General features: G+C 44.7%; 1 protein-coding gene across 13 annotated transcripts in view; it reads right to left on the bottom strand.

Moving 5' to 3' along the window:
• SLC8A1 (solute carrier family 8 member A1) overlaps window positions 1-21,503 on the bottom strand; it is a 349,364-nt gene that overhangs the window by 26,478 nt on the left and 301,383 nt on the right. For 8 of the 13 annotated variants that reach the window (XM_059720277.1, XM_059720279.1, XM_059720281.1 and 5 more), the window contains 3 exons: window positions 18,858-18,926; window positions 11,743-11,873; window positions 8,438-8,537 (listed from right to left, as the gene is read on the bottom strand). In XM_059720277.1, coding sequence (XP_059576260.1) covers window positions 8,438-8,537; window positions 11,743-11,873; window positions 18,858-18,926 — 300 coding nt within the window. The remainder of the gene's footprint in view (window positions 1-8,437; window positions 8,538-11,742; window positions 11,874-18,857; window positions 18,927-21,503) is intronic. The other 5 variants (XM_059720287.1, XM_059720288.1, XM_059720285.1 and 2 more) reach the window with 1 other exon arrangement.

The raw sequence follows: 21,503 nt of genomic DNA, 5'->3' as shown, positions 1-21,503 counted from the left end.
CTGAGAATGATGTCAGATCCTCCTCCAGTCCTGTATGGCTCTTTCTTAAATTGAGCCTGTGCTCTGTTCAATCAACAGTACCGTAACTGAAGGGGAGTGACTGGGGCAGAAGCCCCAGGTGCCACCTCTGGGGTGGGTGAGAGGGGCACAGAAAATAGCTGCTGCCACAGTGGCAGCTGATGGTGCCCTTGCAATGGCATGATGGCAGCTCCAGGCATTTGTGGCTGCCTTGGGTGCTGAGTGCTGGCCTGTTACACTTCTGTCAATCAATAACTCATTTAGCTTGCACTAGCTGCTTTCTGGGGTTTATATATCGACTATGAAGTGGCAATTTAGACTTTGCTTTCTCAGTCTACATAGGTCACTCTGAGGAGAAATCTTACCCATTTCAAATGCCTTTCTGTGAGTTACAAGGGAAACCATGACTATTGACAACAGCCTCTGATGCATCTTAATTCCCATGATCTGAAACTGCCAAGAGCTATTTCAGCTCTAGGCAGCTCATCCTGGGATATCAAAGTCATAATCCCCATCATTAACATCCATCATCTTTTTTAAACTTCCATCAATCACCTTCCTTGAGCAAATGATGAACATCTATTCAAGTAGTTAATAGAGATTAGTTCTCTATCTACAGGCGTACATTCACATTCCATACCTTGTTTGTCACAGTGATAAAGCCTGCACACTTGTGGCTGTCCTAGCTATAACATAGGATGTGATGAAGCCACTGTTTCTGGCATGGATAATTCTGACTGTAAACTCTGGGGTAGGGACTGTGTTCTTTCCATCTCTGTGCTACACATAGCACCACGGGCCCTGATTTCAACTGGAGTTTCCAAAAGCTACTCAACTATGCATAATAAAAACTAAGGAGTTTGATGAGAAGAAATGCTTTAAAGAGAGTCATATTTTGCACATTCTATCCTCAGAGGCAAATGACAGACAATACAGCTTCTCATTTTGATTACATTATAAGTGAAAGTTAATTTGCACATTTTGTACATGGAGTGATCAAGTTCTCTGTTAAATCTGCAGGTAGTTCTCTGTTTAATCTGCAGGTAAAGTTGCACCTGCCATCATGATACCAATAAAATAGACCATTTCTAAGAGAAAGGGAGATTCACAGAGGAGGGAAGGGGGGCCTGTCAAATAATACCTGTCATTTCTTGCTAGGAAGCTGAGCCATAGCCTATCAGGCAATTTGACCATTGCGTTCGTTGCAATCTGAGCTGTTAATAAATATCTTTAAAGTTCCCACTTACTTGAAGCATGGAAAAAAAACGTGTTCATGACTTTTTTGTGGTTAACTTCATAATGAAATGCAAACCAGATAGCTCTGCTCAGAACAGAGGCAAATAACCTTGTTACAACAGCTCACAGACATCACTGTATTTATTCGTATACCACATCTCCCCGAATAAGATATGCACCTTGTTTTAGCAAGGCAGAAGAAAGAAAAGATTTTTCCAGGGTCTCACCTGCCACAGCATAGTCTCACTATGGCTGAACACTGGCTGCATGTAGTAGGGGTAGGTCTACTCATCAGCACCACTTCCCTTCCCCTTCCTGCTCAGCCAAAACCTAGCAGCACAACCCTCTCGCAGCCACTGCAGAATTGGAAGGAGCTTCTTGGCTGAGTTGGGAGTGGCTGTGAGTGCTGCTTTTGGCTGAGCTGCAAGAGAAGGGGGAATGACACTGATGAATGAATTCTGATCCTGCTCCATGCACAGCACGTGGCACCCATTCCAGCATCCCTATGCCTCCATTCCAATGCAGAAATCCCCAATTTTGGATGGCTAGTTGTCAGGAAAAAGGTGTGTGTGATATGCAAATCAATGCAGTATATTTTGAACTCAGAAGTAAGAACTGTTTGAACTCTCTTCTATGTATAAAACAAAATGAGAGACTTTACCAAGCTTTCAGTAATATTTCATGAAAGCTCAGGCTAAGGGCATCACTGCTCATGACAAGCTTATTACTATAAACTGGAAACCTGATGGGTGGGATTGGGCCAGTCCCACTGATTTTCAAATTAATTTGTGTTCTGAAAATATCAGTTGACAAATTTGGAATTGTTAGTGGTAGCTGAAGGACAGAACAAGGAGGGCATCTTCTCTGGGCTTCCTGACGGCTCCAACAAAGCCACCAGCATGAATCACTTTTTAAAGGTCCAGGTACTAATATTATCCGAGGATCCCAAAATCTTATGCTTATTCCAAAGATCCATTTCTAGTGTCCTGTAACACTAGCAGATCATACTTACACCACTTCCTGCAAAACAAACTGGGCACATCTACATGAGATGCTAACTGTGCAGCAGCCTAATAATATTGCACAGCAGCATATGACAGCAGAAACAGTGCTAATACCCTACTGTGCAGTATTATTAGGATACTGGGCAGTAATGTCACTAAAAAGGTGTGTGCCAGCACTACTGCTCAGTAATGCTGGTTACTGTGCATTAATTTAGTACTTGATTATACAAGAACTAAGTTTAATGCACAGTAACCATTGCATATTAATGAATGTGTAGATGTGCCCACTATGTTATTTGCTGCACCATCCAGTTGCACATAGACACTGGCAAGATTTACGGAAACTTAGATACACGTAGTCGAGACCACATAGTGCCTCTCATAACTGTCCAACCTTTTCAGTTCTGTTCTGAACAAGAGACTCTCTGTCAACAGATCATACATGATGAGGAAACGCATGGGACTGATAAATGTCTACTGACACTTGGTCCCTTACAACTTTTTGCCTCATCATTAACAACGCATGTATTCATTTTTCAGCAGAGAAGCAGCAGCCTATTTCTGTTACAGAACCAAGTAAGGGAACATATTTCCCCAGGGATGGGCACCCCAGGGATGGTAGGGTTTGGGCACTGATTATGGCTTAGATAGCATCTAGTTGGATGCACTCTGATCTCTCTACCATACAGTGCTTAGTACTCTGAGATCCTGATCCAGGACTGGCACTTCTAGCTGTTGATATCCTAGCTACCACCACTTCCCTTCTCACTGAACTCAGTGTCTAGAATTACTGTTAATCAGTCTCATAACTTATGTCCTGAGCCTGTTTGGGTCCTACTGATTGAGGTCCTGTACACACCTCAACCAAGGGGGAGGTTGCAAGCATTTTGGGGATGAGACTATGGAGACAAACGTCAGGAAAGAAAACAATTAAAGCAGTTCATGTAGAAGCACAGGAAGTGAACTCACCTCACGTCTCCCAGCTCAAGGCCTGGATCTGGGAGTCACTTTGCCTCCTTCCCAGCACTCATCTCTGTGGGGTTGCCTTATCCCAGCAATGTTGCCAGGCCCTGCCTTTCTGTCTGTGAGCTTGGTTGGGTTGTCACAGATGCATTCTCCATTTGGACATAGCTTTTTGCAGAGCCCAGCTACCAGCCAGCCCAACCCCTCTGCATTGCTTTTGTGGCTCTGGGCTTTCTTTTGACTGCAACACTGGTGTCCAAGAAGTAGCCATGAAGGCAAACAGTGGGTGCTCTCACTTTGCTTGGAATCTAATTAGCATTACAACACTTGGCAGCTCCTGACAGCCAGGAGATTGTTCAGCATGGCTCTACCCCTTCCCATGAGCACAGCTGTACTGGCATCTCCCTTGATGAGATGGCCAGCTGCAGCAGACTTGGCTTCCCCTTGCCAGGCAAGCACTAAGATCTCTGCACAGTGGTTGATCTCCTTGCAGTGAAGCAACACTAACAGAGCAAGTGCCTTGGTCATTGACTCTCCATGGCAGCATTCTCCCTAGCAGCCACCCTGCTGCTCCAGCCATCACAGATTCCTATTGGGTTGGGAGGCCCTCTGGGGGACGCACAGTCCAGCAGGGGTCAACCTTTTTTGATCATAAATTAGCTGCTCAAGCAGGGATCCTCCCTCCCTCCCCTCTCCCACAGCACGGACTGTAGCCAGCATGTGGTATGCTAGCTAATGTTGAGAGGTGTCTGTGTATGGCAGACAAAACAAAGACAGGACAGTGTCGGTTTAGGGCTTTTTGAAGCTAATCAATAGGTAGCTGGTAATGTCCCTTCATTCCTTCCTTGGAAAAAGTTGTTTAAGAAGAGCTTGAACTAATGAAAGAGGCTTTTGTTTTGCTGATGGGCTAATAAATGCTGTGTAACTCCCTGCTGTATAAGTAAATGCTGAGTGACTCCCTGCTGGCTCCCTCACTGGTCAGGGGCAGCTAGATAGGGGGGAACCCCTCCCTAATCAGAACCTCTTGTTGGGGCCTGGCCATGCCCCTCCCCCAGCTCAGCACTGTCAGAGGGAAGGGAGGGCTGCTCTAGTGCCCCCTGGCCTCTAGCCTGAGCCACTGCAGGCATGTACCTGCATTTTTTCAGTCCAGAGGGAATGTCTGTTTGGTTACAAACCAGTTCAGCCTATCCAGGTTAGACTAACCTGCAAAGACTGAATCAATTCAGGCTCATGCTTTTTGAATGTCTGTCCCTAGCCCCAGTGACAGACTTTGCAGCTTCTCTAAGTAATCTATTCCAGTGCTTAACTACCTTCAGAATTAGAAAGTTCTTCCTAATTCCTAGCCTAAATCTCACTTATTGAAGTTTAAGACCATTTTTTCTTATCCTTTCTCCTGGGGGAACAAACAGCAATTGAACACTATCCCATTTCTGTATTTGAAGACTCTTATCAAATACCTTCTTTGCTTTCTCTTCTCCAGAAGAAATAATTCCACATCTTCCAACCTTTCCTCATGTTTTCTAGACCTTAATACTTTTTGTTGATCTCCTCTGGACTCTGTCCAATTTGTCTGCATCTTTCTTAAGCTGCAATACCTAAAACTGGACCCAGGAGTCCTAGTGAAGCCTCAGTGCCTGAGACATTCCTGCTAATACACAGGATGCTAGTTGCCTTTTTGCAACAATGCTACCCTGTTACTCATGCTTGCTATATAATCCACTATAACTTGTAGATTCTTTCCTGCAGTACTATAGCCCATCCAGTCATCCCTCCTACTGCATTTGAATAGTCCTCCCTGAGTATTATTCTTTGCCCTTGTTCTTACTGAATTTCACTCTATTCATTCTAGACCACTTTTCCAATCTATCTAGGTCATTTGCAATCCTAATCCTGCACAGTCCCTCCCAGCCACTGAACAGAGAACTCTGTAACACAGCTGCAAATGCACAGAGCTCAAGTCTTAGCCCAGTCCCATAGCCAGGTTTTCTTCAAAGGACTTGCTATTTCCTAATGTGAGGGCCTTGATCCTTCCACAGAGCTGTCAACAAGCAGCTTCTGTGCTTCACTTGGAAATGCATGGCAGCCCTCAGCCTGCCACTACAGGGCCCCAGAGTGAAATTCTGACTAGTTGCTATTCCTGGCAGCTCCAAAGGTCTACTCGGGGCAAGAAGGATGGAGCAATGGTTAGAACACTGACGTGGGGCATGGGAGAGTTATGTTCAGCACCCTTCCCTGGCACAGACCTCTGCATAATCTTGGGTAAATTCTTTAACTCTTATGTGCTTCATTACCCCATCTTTACATAGGGGATAAAATCACGGCTAGGCACTCAGATACCATTGCAAAAAGGAGCCAGATGAAGCGCTAAAATAATCCTAACTCTGCATATGGATCATGTCTTGTTATCTGGCTTTTGCTTCCCTCCTCGAGCCACCCTCCCATACTGAGCATGGCAGAAAAATCAAGCGTGGGTGATGGCACTTCTCCAGCCTGCTGATGGGAAAGCTCTCTGAGCTTCTGGATAGATTTTCCTTTTGGTGCCCAGCACATCCCATGTCAATACGTCACTCAAGGCATGTCTGTGCTGGAGCAGCCTCAGCCACAATCTCTATACCAATGTAGCTGTGCCAGCAGACAGCCCCATAACAGAAACAGCACATGCTGTCAGAAGGGTTTTTTTTCCTGACAGGATAGCTACATCATCTCCCTGAATAGCTAATAAGCTAGTGGCATATCTGCAAGCTGCCACCAGTGGCTTTGTGGGTGCATTTTTTTTCTACTTTCCTAGTCCATCAAGCTCTGCTGGTAATACTCCCTAGAGCAGACCTGGCCTTGGATCATCTGGAGTGAAGCCTGGTGGATAGCCAGTGCACAGTACAGCAAGCTGCCATTCCTGTGACATGAGGAGAGATTCAAGGGCAATGGAAATAATTAGGGTTCCAGATAAGAAAGACTAAAGTTGAAATAACTTTCTATATCAGGCACCTGAATATAGAAATGGTGCGACAGAGTGCACTGCATATAGTGACCTCTTCCCCATACTCTGCAGAAGTATTTTTCAATCCTCTCCCCCATCCTTCCAAACTAGTGTTTTTCAACCTATGGCCCACGGACCCCTGGGAGTCTGCAGACTGTCTAAGGGGTCTGTGAAAGATGACTATGATTAATCAAAAGTATGTGAATACCCACACTTACAATTCAAAGGGGGCTGCAATTCCATTCAAAACTTTTTCAGGATTCACAAATGAAAAAAGGTTGAAAGCCAGTGTTCTAAACACTCCCCTTTTTGAGTTCCCCTTCAAGGAAAAATCCACTTCTGACACAAAAGCATCTCTCAGCTCCAGCACTCTCCACTGATTGCCCTGCCTCTCCATTATATACCCTGCTGGCACTTAGGCTTGGCCCCTGATTGGCTGCCTAAGATGCCTAGATTGCTTCTGGGCCCTAAGTTGCCTTGGGTTTTTGTTGTCTTTGTCACATGGGGCCTGCAAACCCTGTCATGTGCCCATTACCCTCCTGCCTGAGAATCTCAACATCTCCAATATATTTACCCTCACAGCAGACTGGGTAGGCACAGATGTGCATTTGGCCTCATTTTACTGAGGGTCTAAGGGCAAGATTTATCAAGGTAGGAATGACCTTTAGGTCCCAAATTCTGCTGAATTTTGGTGGAGAGATGAACCCATTGCTACCCCTGTGCCTTTGAAAATCCCCCTAAAGTGACTTGTCAAGGAGCACAGGAGGAGTGTGTGGCACAGTGGTGAACTGAACTCATGTGTCTCAAATCCCTCCTGACTATCCTGGCTGCTGAAATGCCCTTTCTCCCTGAATTCCCGTTCTTTATTCCTTATTTTCCAAGGAGAAGCAGCTTTCTGTGCACATAGCTTTAGAAACATGGCAGCAAAATAAAATGAAACACAAAATAAAATAAGGAGCTTCTTGAGAAAATCAGTTGCATCCTTTTTTGGGCTGAACAATGACACTTTCTACACATACATAGGGGGCAACTAACAGCAGATTCCAGAGATGGAAATCCCTCCACTCTGTAGGGGTATTCTGCTGCTCTCAGCTGAATCGTGGCTTTTTCAGCTTCATTGCTATGGGCTCTGCAGTTTCCCCAGATGGAACCTGGATAAAAGACCCAGAGCGGCTCCCTTCAGAGTAGCCCTGAGCAGAATGAAGTTCTCCAGCCCCCAAGGCAGATGCTTCTAGCTGGGACAGTGGCTTTGACTGATGCCCAACACTTGCCTGGGGAAGTTTCTAACCCTTGCTTGATTTGTGCACTTGATTGCTCTTGGAACAAATGTTGCAGAGCAGTAGAAGATTAAGCCCTGTGCTTGGATTTTATTGCCCCCTTGTATCTAGTGTCAGCTGATCCTGAAGCTATTCTTTCAGCTAGTCACATCTAGCCTTGTAAGAATTTAAACATGTTTAAAGGGGTCTCCAGCACAGGGCATGAGGATACAAGGATAGAGAGCACCTGCCTTGTGCTTGTAGCAGGATCACATTGCCCCACTCTGCAGCTACTGCAGATGAGGAAAGATCTACCATCTATGGCCCCCTGGCCATTATGCAGTGCTAGCCTGTGGCTTGAAGCAAGTTCCTTTACGAAGCAGTAAGGCAGAATATGAGACCCCCCCGCATCCCTTACATCCTTGTTGGCTGGATCCAGACCTGCAGGCACGTGTGGTTTGTAGTACTGCAAACCTCACAAGTTGCACAATAACTTTCTAACCGGTTCTGCTCTTTGGGTCAAGTGACTGATACAGCAGCCTTTGGTACAGGTGAGGCCTGAGGGGAATAGCCAGTCTAAATGGGGCAGAGATTATGGAGAATGAGACTGGGACACTACCTGTGTACACATCTGGGAATCTGGCCTCCATCACTCTGACTTTGATACCTAATAAACAACTTGCAAAGAATTTCCTAATCGCTGACCTAGCCTTTCTCTACCACATTTTATAAAAATCAGGATTTTTTTTCTACCAGACTCTACAGATATGCTTATTATAGAAGATTTCCTGTATATCAGATGAGGTGATCTCATTAAACATTCTAATCAAATGATTTATGTAGATTCTTTGAATAACTTTCTTATCTGTTTTGCCTCAGCTGTAATCTCCTGCCATGCTATTGTGGAAGTGTTATTGATATAGCAAAACTAAGACAAGAGAGCAGCTTATCATAATTCATTACGTGAAGAGATAGGAACTTACCAGCACTGACAGTGATAGCTTCAATAAACTGTTCTCTCCAGCTGTTTGTTCCAACTACAAGGGCTAAGTTTGTCTTCTTAATGAGTTTGTCCACAGTATTCTGCAGGGGTAGACAAAGGAGACAGAGCTATGCAAGATGACATGGGCAGAAATCAAAAACTTTGTGTATTCAGAATGACCAAATTTTATCAAAGGCAGCAGATGTCAAGCTCAGAACAACAGTGCTGGTAGCACAAGCAGCTGTAAATATGCACACATATTCACAAAATCTTATTTTGTATGAAAAGGCCCCCCTTTGAATTACATGTACAACAGAAGATTGCTAATCTCAGTGTTATCTAGTCTGAATAAAAAATTAGCAGTTTCTCCAAGATCTCAATAGAGATTAAATAGCAGCTGAGGACTTCTGTTGCTACTAGTTTTTCTTTGTTAAATGGTATGCATTGGTGAATTTTTATCAGTATACTCTGAAGCACTATAAATAATTCAAGCTAAACAAGTGACATATTTTTGGAGCTAGGCTTCCTGCGTTTTTACTGCACGTCATAAATTTAACTGATTTTTTTTTCAAAGAGGCAAAGAAATTGTAAGGCTTAGGCCCTGATCTTTCAAATACTGAAAACCATGTTTCACTCCACAAGTGCAAATCAAGACAAGAAGACCATTTGCATTTGTGAAATTAAGTCTATGCAGAACTGTTTGCAGCATCAGAACTTGTAGATGAGTGTCTGCAGGATCAGGGTCTTAGCTTCTCTCAAAGCCTGATGTTAATCAAGACATTTTGCAACCAGCTGAAGATAGGGCTCATGACACTGTTCTGCTCTGCAATATATATCTACAGTATGTAATTGTTAGAAAAATGATGTAATCACCTTCTTTTTTTCCTATGCAGCTGCTGTTAATAGCAACAGGAGATCACCTTATGCATTGCGATGAACGAATGGTTACTGTTGTACTGTAATTTTTTAAATGCCAGTTTCCATTAGCACATGCACTCTGGTGTCTCATCGCCGATGCATTTCCATCTATTTTACAGCTAATGGGTTTCCCGCCCCTTCGGTTGTGAGATACTTTCAAACATTTGGTTCCCTACAATTAAGATTCTGGTTTTCTAAATAACAGTTAGTTACAGCAGCAGCAGCGACAGCTGAGTGGTCACAAGTGGGCTGATTAGCAGAGGCATAGCAGGTGCTGCTGTGTATCACCACAAGTCCTGAGCTCATAGTTATTTCCTCTGGTGACTGCTAGTGAGTTGCAAGTGTCAAGACTGTGAAAGGGACACTGTCAGTTGACTTAAGCTCCAAGTTCAGCGTTTGTGAAAATACTAACAAATCCAAGACAACTGTGCCAAGGCCAAGGAGGCGTTGCAGTTCCTGTGACATACAAGCTTGCTTCTGGGAGAAGCGAGTATATAGCATCACCTCATCCCCTTTTCAGACACCCTGTGCTTCCTGAGGTAATCTGGGGACTAATTTCTCTCTCCCTCAGAAACTATGTGGATACCTTAAGATACTCTGCTCTCATGAGGTCACTCATGTAGTATGTGTGTGTGTGCGTGGTGCATGTAGAGGGGGTGTAGAGCTTAATAGTATAACCACCATCTCTTGTAACCTCCACCGTGAAATTCAGAAGAGCTGGGCTCATCCTTGGCTCTGCCACTAATTTACTGGATGGCTTTAGTAAAGTCTCTTCTCCCCTCTGTGCCTGAGTTGGCCCATCTCTAAAATGGGGATAATAACAATGACCTCCCTTGAGATCTGCTGATGCACAGAGCCAGGCATAGTTGTTAATATAAACCAGTCACTGTGCTAGGAGGCTTTGCATAACTGCTAGTCACATTAGGAGATTTAAAGTCAGTATTATTTGAGTTTATGACTGACTTTGTTGAAAGAATGCTAACCTTGAGGAATGGATATTTAGGGTGGCTCCTGGTGACTTCCCTTGCAGCTGTTTTCCTACATATTCCACATTGGGTCTAATTTCTATCTCATAGGGATCTTCCTTTTTTATATCATGAGCTCATCCCAGCCCAAGGAGTCTGAGATTTTTGTCTCATTCTTTTTCGCCTTGAGAACATCATACTTTTTAGGTTTAGGGGCAGCTCTGATGCTGGTTTTATAGTATTGCCTAAGTGTAAACACACCCTAAAAGATAATGGGCTAGATTGTCCACTGGTTTAACAAGATGTCCATTCACTGACTGCAGTGGAGTGGTCAGTTCCAGGTATGACTGGTATGCCTGGAATAACAGGCATGACTCTGCTTACGCCAGCAGAGAAGCTGGCCCACTATTTCTACAGAAAAACCAACATCTGGCATCCTGAGGATGTCTGTGTTTTGTGGTCTGGCTCATTCAGGAAGCCAGGTAGGAAACCTTGCTCTCCCCGCAAAACAGGTTTGGACGCACTATGCACAGGGGTTCTTGTAGCGTGAATTGATAGAGCCCTGTTTCCTTTGTGTTTGGCATACATCTGGCTTTCACAGATGGCATATAATCCATTCTGGATCATGGGCTCAGCTGCTGAAACACTATCTCCTGTTTGAGGGGGTGGGCAGGGAATGAGGGATGGACACAATAGATGGCAGCCCATTGGGGTTGATTTGGATGCACAAAAGCTGTATGTTCCACAAGAGCTCTACCATGCTCTACCTTTGGTGAATATTTTTAATATCATTGTTTCTGCTTGTCTCTGTAGCACAGGAAACCCAGCCTCTCAACCCTACTTAATTCCAATTGTCCTGAATGACAACAGTCACTCATTACTCTACTGATTCAGGCAGTTTTGCCCCATCCAGCCAAGCATTTAGGTACATACCTGAATTTCACTGGAATCAGTGAAACATAAGGTCAAGAGTTCTCCTGAGCCTGAGAGCCCACTGGATTAACACAGCTCAGCCCCTCTGGTTCCTGTAGTCATCAGCACTCAAAGAAGTGATGTGACCAGCATCATGTCCAGCTGCTTCTACCTTCCCAGCCTGAATGCCCAGGTGCCCATTTACAGCTGGGCCACCATTAAGTGGCCTTTGGTATGTGTTCATGTCCCTTGCTGAACAGGGTTGTACTGAAGCACGTGTTTATAGATTTACATGCCTTTGTTGAATCAGGGTCCAAAGCATTATATACACTTGCCTTGCAAATGTGACTTTAACACATGCACAACAGGTGCTTGTCAGATATGTGCATATCCAGGTATAGAGAAGAGATAAGCCCCTACTCAGGGCATCCCAGTAAAGAAGAGCTGTGAATATGAATGGATACCAGGGAAGGTATACCCTGTGGTGATTTGGGTCAGACAAGTACCATACCTTAAACTCATAGGACTCTTCAATAATGATTTCTAACTTGGTATGCTCTCCCAGGACTGGACGCCCAAGCTCTGCAATGCGCCGCTCTTCCTCCTCTTTGCTTGTCAGTGGCTGCTTCTCTTCATTCTCATCTGAAAATAAAAGGGCCAATTTTTGAGCCAAGTGCAATCTTTCTGCCACTGGCTTCTGTCAAAAGAAGCCTTGAACAACTCTTTAATCTGAAATCTCTGGAGCTAAGGCATAAGTGACAGACAGCAGTTAAGAGAAAGGCAGAGGCCATTCAGCAATAGACAAGTGCCTGTCTTGAAAAACTGCCTTCAAGCAATAGCAAACAAGGTCACTGGCTTGAAACTCCTCTGAATTTCAAATGCCTTCTAAACCCACCAGATCCTCTTAAATGTATCCAGTGTCACTGGGAAACATTTGCATTCTCATTCCCAGTCAGCTCTAGATTCTCATCTGTAGCTGCCAGGAGGAATTGTAGGTGAGGCTGGGTGAGAAGTGGTTTTAACATCCTGCAAAAAGTTTTGAAATTTTAAAAATGTTTCTCTTTTGCACTGGGAAGAAACCAAGCAAAGTATTAAAAGGAAAAAAAACACCCCAAAAGCCCCATTGAAGCAGTATCCCAAAATAGTGAAAAGTTCTGAGCTCATCTGAGAGAGAACAGGGTTCTACTCTTTGCTCTCCCTGATCCAGGCCAGACTGTGGCCCTGGGTCTGACGTATCCCAGATGAACATCCTAGCCACCATGCTGTTCTGTGGTGGCTCACATTCAGGTTCTTGTTGGAGCTGTTTTGTTCTGTGTAAATAATTACTGTTTTATTGGAACAAGGACTTGAACCCAATCTTTTGCATCTCCAGGTGAGTTCTGGCTCCATGGGTCTGGGCAGGCAGCACTGCCCTACCTTACCTCATGTTCTCTGGAAGTTTTGTGGAAACCAATCTGTTCCCAAGAGAGTCTCAATATTAGCACTTCCAGGAGAAAAAAAACACATTTAGGCAAGAAACTCCTGGCCAGTTCTAATTTTAGTGAAATAAGTGGAGTGAGGGATTTTTCAAGGCACACAACATTGACCTATGTCTGCTCCCAAAGCACCAACAGGGAAACTGCTTTTTTAACTTCAGTGTAGACCAACTGAAGCCTGGACTGTGAGCTCTTGAAGATACATCCTGTATACCCAAGCAAAACTAGATGGTGCATGTGGAAGGATTCAAGCTCTTCACTGCTCTACCTGTGTGTAACTGAAAATGAGGCACAGGTCTAGGAAATGGGCACTAGATGAGACAGGGATTCTGGGGGTAAATGGTCTGAAATCTTATCATTAAAGAACAGATTATATGGTGTATGAACACTGGGGGGATTTTGGCAGAGTTTCTGAGCTTGCAATGTCATCAGTAAAACAAAGAAAAATGGCATAGGCCACAGTGGGTGCGCCTACATGAGATGCTGACTGTGCAGTAGCTTGATACTAATGCGTAGTAGCGTTGCATGGCAAAATAGTGTCATTTAAAAGGTGTTTGCTAGCGCTACTATGCAATAACTCCGATTAGTGTGCATTTATTTATTACCTGCTTATATAAGTACCAAATAAATGCACACAAGTAGCCACTGCACAATAGCATCTCATGTAGACATGCTCACTGTGATCAGTTAGCTGCACCAGTGTAAATCAGGGGTACATCTGGGATAGTCCCACTGTAGCCAGGTCTGGACTCTGACACCCTTTGAATTGTGGTGCTCTTAAGCATTTAGTGTTAGATTCTCTTCCATCTATTAGGCATGTAAGCAGACGTGATGTGTAAGTGTGATTCTATTCCACCTTTTTGGGTCCTGGAAAAACAGTTAATGTACAAGGTGGGTGAGTCCTCCTCCTTCTCACTGCTTTTTTGTGACTCAATCTTAAGGGTCAGATGAACGTGTTACAAAAGTAGCTGCAGTAATAGATTCTCAGGACCTGAGCAGGGTGGAAGGGAACCATGTTTAGGTGCCTTGATGCCCAGTAGGTGGAATGGAAACTGGCCTTTAATTTTCTAAAAAATTCTTGTTTACCATGCAACTATGACAGAACGCTTGCGACAACCAGCAGCATGTGGCGCCTGCATTCGGAGCTAAGAACCAGGAAGAAGTGAGGTTGTGTTTTGAGTGTGTTGCTCCTGGTATGGCTCAGAGAAGAGAAATGAGCTGTGGGCCCAGGCTCTTGTATTCTGGGTGCTTTGTGGTCACTGTTTGTACAGCAAATCAGGACACTGACAAGGCAGATTTTAGTGAAGATGAAAGAGCAGAGCAGGCAGACTTCATGCCTGTTTTGTGACATGGGATCACGGTAACTTTCCTAAAGTGCAAGTAACAGGTAAGTTCATTACCGGGAGTTTTATTTGGGTTAAACTCCAAAATTCGTATCTGACCCTCAGCCAGAGAGCTGAATCCCTCTAGGCATGTGTCCTTTGCATATGAACCTCACCTCCTACATCTCCCACACAATGGTTGCTCCTCCCATTGGGCACTGGGCACTGTCTGCATTTGGGACTTCCCTGTTACTCATGCCCTAGGCAGCCCAACACTACAGAAACACCTGATAGAGGGATGGCCATCAGCCTGTGGCTTCCTTTCTTTCCTTGTTTCTCCCTCTCAATCTCTTGAATTTCTCTTTTCTCCTCTTAATTCCCTTTTCTCTTTGTTCAAGAGTTGCAAGGGCTGTTGACAGGTATGAAAATACAACCAAAAAAGTTGCTAATGTGTCTGATACCAAAGGAAAAGAAAAAGGAAAAGGAAGAACAATTCTAATTCCACAGAAACTCTCCATCTTTTTGCAAATAGAGGGTTTTCTGCAGTAACGCATCTCAGCTGGCATTGGTCATAACCTTCTTGAAAAGCACTGGCAAGTCAAATAAAGCTCTTGGATGCTGTATCATTGTGTCATAATGATGTGACATTATGATGTGACATTGTTTTCTTATTCTGTTACTGCACTGCATATCAGATGAGTCCATGCCAAGTTATTACCATGTCAACATGAGCAATATCTTGACAACACATATTCTCCCTAAACAGCCAGATGTGGCAACATATTGTATTCACTTGCATACCACACACTTTCCCCCTCAAAATTTGTCCTCTAAAACTGTGGTGAGTTTTTAAAGTCAGGAAGCTGATTCCTGCACTGGAATGGAGGCATGGGAATGCTCAAATGGTTGCCAGGGCTTGTGCTGGGTTCTGTGCTCCACAGGGGAAAGGTGGAGCCCACTCATTGAAATCATTTAGCTTCCAGCTGCAACTCAAAAAGCTTCAAGTTTAACCCCATCACAGCCCGGCTGAATTGGCAGTAGGTTATGGCTGCTCCGTCAGAAGCTGCTGCCAATTCAGCAGTGGCTATGACCTGAAGCTTTTCATGCTGCAGCTGGTGAGTGACATTAAGTCAGGAGTGGTCAGCCATGGCGAGTCTGTGCTGTGGCACTTAATATTCTGGAACAATCTTTTTTTCTTTCTTTTCATTCTGCCCTCCCAAAACAAGGTGCATGCCTTATTTGGGGGATATGTGGGATGCAGGTAAAGATGGCCCATTTTTTAAAGTAACCACTAAAGGAAGGCAAGTTGCCTTCTTTCTTCACTTGCTCTGTCTCTTGGGACATAATGTGGAAGTCAACAGGGATGCTGGATATGTGAATTTGTCTCTGTGTGACAGACTCACACAGCATGAGAATGCAGCACATATGAGGAGAGAATCTGCTAGTCTGCCCACACAGTCAGCTGGCAAAGCAATAAAACTCCAGGGATTCCTTGAGGAAGGCAGGAGCATTTGACACCTCATCAGAAGTTCAGAAGCAGAATATGATTAACGCATGCAGTGCCTGTAACTTAATTATCTGCACAGTCCAAAAAACTACATATATCAGAGCAGTGTCAGCACTGGAAAACACAAGCTTTGCAAGTGTCTAAGACAGTTCTGTCAGCACTGCTGCACAGCAGGTGGGAGTTTCCACTGTTTGCATCACATTTGCTTGGAGCAAGGCTTCCCCTTGGGGCCACTCTGCATCCAGTGCAGTAGTAGTGTGGACAGAAAGCAACTGGCTGTGCCATGGATTTCACCCTGCCACAAAGGCTGGTGGCAGTAGAGTTGCTCTATTGCAATTGCCTTCTGTGGCATGGTTCCTTAGCAGCTTCTCTAGCTGCAAAAAAACAAAGAGTGCTTTCATGCAATACCCATTTTGTATCATGTGGACAAAACACACCCAATTTCAAACAACAAAAAAAACACAGCTTTCTGCAGATTATACACAGAGAAGAGAAAAGCCCAGTATCTTTTACAGGATGGGTTGCTATTCTTAATTATCTCTACAGCAGAAACCCCTTCTAGGTCTGCAGAGAGGAGGTACCTGCTATATGCTAGTGCTTCAGTGACTGGATGTATTGCAAGGGCAAACATTTGCCCAGGTGTCTGGTGTGGTCATGTTGCCCAGTTACAAGAGAGCTGTCGCCATAAACAACTGCAATGCATGGAGGCACAGCTGTCCGTGGCAAACAGCAATGTGAATTTTACCTGTGCTGGGGAGGTGACATATGGTTCAGTTGTGAGGTGCTCTCCAGAGTGCACCCGGTATCAGCTAAGTACTGGGAGGACTCTTGGGAGGGATACAGCTTGGTTAAACTCAGTGGAAACTGAGGAGTGCACCAAGCAGGTGGCATGTCAGAATCAAGAGGGGGCTTTCAACCGAAGCACAGGGCACAAGTCACAATGAAGAATATAGGCATGTACGAATTCACTCAGAAATAAGAACCCAGTTTGTGGAGGGCTTTGCTAGGAATGGGCATGGACAGGGGTGGGCCTGTGCAAGAGAGAGGAAAAATAAAACTCAAAGCATCTGACAGGCAGGACATGTTTACCCTGCCCAGTGCTGCAGAGAAAGATGAGCTGGCTTGTGCACTGAAACCAGTACAGCCATGTTCTCATGGCATGTGGCACAGGCTTATTTGCCCTCAGAACATTTCCAGCAGTTACACTGCTCCTGGGACCTGCTCTAGCCTGGATACCCCTACAGCACACTGTTTGGTGCATTGTGGACATACCCTTAAAAGAGAAACAGAAAGCCTGACATAGCCACAGATGTAGAGGGAATGACCCAGATGAGCCGGAACTAGACTGAAAGTCCAAGTCCACTGGGTAATCTCCTTGGCATGATGCAGGACACTTAAGCAGTCTGACCACTCAAGGGCAGAACCATCTGCCTTAAACTCCCTGGGCGTGTCAACACATGCATTTACTGCACATTAAATTTACTGTGCAGTAAGTTACTGCACAGTAAGCAGTTTTTAGGCCAGTATCTACATGTGCAGGCATTAAAGTGCAGTAATGCTGTGTGTGGACTGGCTTGGGACTAAAGTAAGTTCCAAATCAGTCCAGTGTTTCTGCACAGTAAGGTGTCTACATGTAAGTTACTGCACAGCAACTAATCGGATGTAAATTTGATACATGCATGATACCGGTATCAAATTTACACTCAAGTTGGCATAAGTCACCATATTTACTGTGCAGTATGGGTGTGCATGTGTAGACAATTTTTTGGTTACTGCACAAAAATTTCAGTTACTGCACAGTAAAGGTGCATGTGTAAACATGCCCCATGTCACTTCTCTTTAGGGCACAGCATGCTCCAGAATGCTGAGGAGAAACCATTCAAGAAGTATCAGAAGGCCAGGGATACAAAATGATGCCAAGGTTCATTTCATCAAGATTTTCACAGAGCTCACTAGAGTTTTGACATTCTTTTGTGTGAAGAATTAATTTCTCCAAGGCCACCCCCCCGTCTCTGCCACAGTGATCAGGGCTGAACAGGTAGGAATTATAGCTCTTTAAAGGTTTTCAGCCTAGAAGACTGCAGCTCCTGAATAGTGCAAAAGCAGCCACAATGAACATGTGTATACTGCTGCAATGCATGTTTGTAGGTGTATCTGCCAGCTAGTGTGAAGTGGGAGCATCACACTGGCTACAAAATTCTGCTGACTGTTCTGGAATGAGACCAATTTGCTCAACCTCTCCAGGTATGAACACACTTGCCTGACTCCACATTGCCCTGTACCTGGTATGGCCATTCCAATTTACTCCTGCTCTACACTGCCTTCCTCCAATGTAAACCAGGCAAAGGGCAATGGAGCAGCACTAGCTCCTTATCTGTTCAAACAGACACTATCACACGTATTAGTTTGTGCATAGTCAGTTAATACTCACTACCTAGATATAGATATTCTATGTATCCATCTATTGCATGACCCCTGTACATAGAATGCACGTCCCCAGAGGTTTCTTGCAGAGGGTACATGTCCAAACAGGTCTCTTGCAGAGTGACCATGGTCCAAAGGAAGAATGCCTTAATGGGTGCAGAGGTTGGTGGGAAACCAGATGCAATGCAAGAAGGTCTGTCTGGAAGGAGGGAAAACCTGCTCAAGGGAGGAGCACTGTAAGGATACAGGAGGATGTCTGAAAAGGAATGAGGCCCATTCTTGCACAGACTGCAAAATCCTTCAGTCTCTGATCAATAAAAACTAAAGGAAATTCACAGGCAAACAACAATGTTAGCCTGGTGCTGGAGCTGAAAGTATCTCTTACTTGCTTGAGTCAAAAACTACTGAGAGAGCAGGGATAACTCCATTGGGAAAGTAGGCAGGTAACTGCAGAGCAAACAAACACGGGATGAGATGGGGAATTCATCCTTTGAAATCTTCATATCAAGACCAGATGCCTTCTTGGAAGAACTGCCAGAGTCAAACACAGGTAATCAGTCCTAATACATAAGTAACAGGATGGACTTCTCTGGCCTCTGTTATACAGGTCAAATGAGATGACCTGATTTTAAAGTCTACTAATCTATGGTCCTTGCTTAGTGTCTTAGTGAAATGAAGATTCTGAAGTCACTTTGGCCTTGATCCTGCAAGGAACTTCACACAAATCAGGGCTGTACCTCTGCAGAAAACTCTGTTGACTTTAATATGAAAGATATGATAGTATAAAAGAGATGTGTGTTAAAGCCTATAGAGCTCATGTCAGTACACAAACACTTCAAAGCTGTTAAGTTTGCATTAATTAAACTGTTGTCCTGGATAATCATCAACAAGTGAATACCTTGAATGCTGATTACAGTTGAAGGAAACGGATGTTCTCTGGCTTGGACTTTCCTGAAGACGGGTTTGCCTAGTGAACCAATCAAGAGATGATGAGCGGAATGGATCATACTGAGTTGGTGAGAAGCCACCCCTGTGGTGTTAGTAAATTCTATTTCTATGTCACACACAGTTATTTTTTTCCCTAGGCTCCAAGTGCAGACTCTCTTAATGTCAGCTCCCCTTCATTTATGGGATCAAGTAGAGCTACGGATGAAGTCCTTGTCCTGTGAGTGTTCCAAGCAATCAGCTTCAGAGCCCACATGGCAACCTATGGAAATCAATTTCCAATACAATCATCCAATTTCAGACTCAGTGAAGCTGGAATAAGATTAACTGGCTGAAGATAAAATTGAACAGTCTATGTCATCTTTTAATTTCATTTAACTGTTCCAATTTTCCATTGGCTCCTCAGAGGAATGGTATAAGTCTGATTGTGCTTCGCAGACAAAATGCTGGAGTGAAAAGTGGTACATGAAGTACCTTACCAGTTTAAAAAATAGTCTCCACAGCTCAGAGTTTGAGCTCAACAGGCAGTGCTCCAGTCAATTCTCCCTTAACACTCATTGCTGTTAAGGGGGAGATTGTACTAGTAGATCAGTTTACCCTGAGCAGCATTCTGAGAGTGTGTACTAAGCAACCAAAAACAACCAAAGGGCAACCATAATGATTAGGAGCATGGAACGAGCTGCCATACCAGGCAAGACTAAAAAGGCTAGGACTCTAGTCTGGAAAGAAGGCTGAGGGGGATATGATAGAAGTCTATAAAATCATGAAGATTATGGACAAAGTAAACAGGGAACTTGCTCATCAAGTCCCACAACTAGAGAGCACCCGCTGAAATCAGTAGGAGATAGGCTTAAAATTAAAATGAGAAAGTACTTTTTTATACAACATGTAACTAGTGGAATTCATTGCCACAGGAGGTGTTGGAGGCAGATAGCCTATCCAGATTCAAAAAAGGACCGGATACATTTGTGGATGATAGATTATTAATGGCTAATGAACAGAATGGTTGGAGATGTTTCCCCTGTTATTGCTTAAACAATAATGGTATATGCCAGGGAAGGTACTGAATAAGGAATAGATCACTTTAGAGCAAGGGTTGGACACAATTTGGCCTGCAAGCTGGATCCAGCCCACCAAGAGATTTTATTCAGGCTGTGGCTGGTCCCTCAGCCCTGATTCATAGAACCATAGATTCATAGATGCTCGGGTCGGAAGGGACCTCAATAGATCATTGAGTCCGACCCCCTGCATAGGCTGGAAAGAGTGCTGGGTTCAGATGACCCCAGCTAGATGCTTATCTAACCTCCTCTTGAAGACCCCCAGGGTAGGGGAGAGCACCACCTACCTTGGGAGCCCATTCCAGACCTTGGCCACTCTAACTGTGAAGAAGTTCTTCCTAATGTCTAGTCTAAATCTGCTCTCTGCTAGCTTGTGGCCATTATTTCTTGTAACCCCCGGGGGCGCCTTGGTGAATAAAACCTCAACAATTCCCTTCTGTGCCCCTGTGATGAACTTATAGGCAGCCACAAGGTCGCCTCTCAACCTTCTCTTGCAGAGGCTGAAGAGGTCCAGGTGCCCCAGTCTCTCCTCATACGGCCTGGCCTGCAAGCCCTTAACCATATGAGTGGCCCTTCTCTGGACCCTCTCCAGGTTATCCACATCCCTCTTGAAGTGTGGCACCCAAAACTGCACGCAGTATTCCAACTGTGGTCTGACCAGCGCCCGATAGAGGGGAAGTATCACCTCCTTGGATCTGTTCGTCATGCATCTGCTGATGCACGATAAAGTGCCATTAGCTTTTCTGATGGCTTTGTCATACTGCCGACTCATGTTCATCTTGGAGTCCACTAGAACTCCAAAATCCCTTTCCGCTTCCGTTCTACCAAGCAGGTCATTTCCTAGGCATTAGGTATGCTGGACATTTTTGTGTGTAGCCCAGTGTGGCTAAGGTGACAAGGTGGCTGGACTCAGCTCCCTGGCAGCCCCATCTCCTTCCACCCAGTCCCACTACCTGGGCATCCTGGCCTGTCTGCCCCGCACCTACCACCAGGGGTGCTAGATGGAGCAAGTGAGTGGGGTCTTCATGGAGACCAGCCCAGGACCCCTGCAGGCATGGCGTGTTTGGCTGGGTGGATGGGATGGGGCCATGGGCAGGCAGGGAACGGCATCCAGGAGCAGGATGGGTGGGTGGGGCCAGGATCATGGGGTGGTGACAGTGCAGAGCAAAGGTGGCATGAATCATCAAAGAATGTATCTGAAAATGCTCTCATATTTGGATGATGTCTCCCATTAGCTAACAATCACCCAGACAATCTGCACAATGAGAAATTTAAAGTCTATAACCTACTCCCTTCTCCTTCTCCTCCCTACTGTAACATGTAGCAGCTCTGGCTGTGCCTAGCAATGACCCAAGAGGAATCCTTCCTTCTCTTTTATAGCCAGTCTCTGAAGAGAGAGCCAGTATCCATAACATTAGATAAAGGGCTGATTTCTCAGGCAACCTTGCTGGACAGTATTCTGCAGTTAGCTCTACTCTTCAGGGATATGTTCTTGGCTGCATATCACTCTGTAGCTGTATTTCTCAGCCAGCTGTCTCCCC

This window comes from Alligator mississippiensis, chromosome 1 (assembly GCF_030867095.1).
Source record: "Alligator mississippiensis isolate rAllMis1 chromosome 1, rAllMis1, whole genome shotgun sequence".
Lineage (NCBI taxonomy): Eukaryota > Metazoa > Chordata > Crocodylia > Alligatoridae > Alligator > Alligator mississippiensis.
The sequence above is the reverse complement of the archived record's forward strand: the minus strand, read 5'-3'. Positions and strand labels throughout refer to the sequence as shown.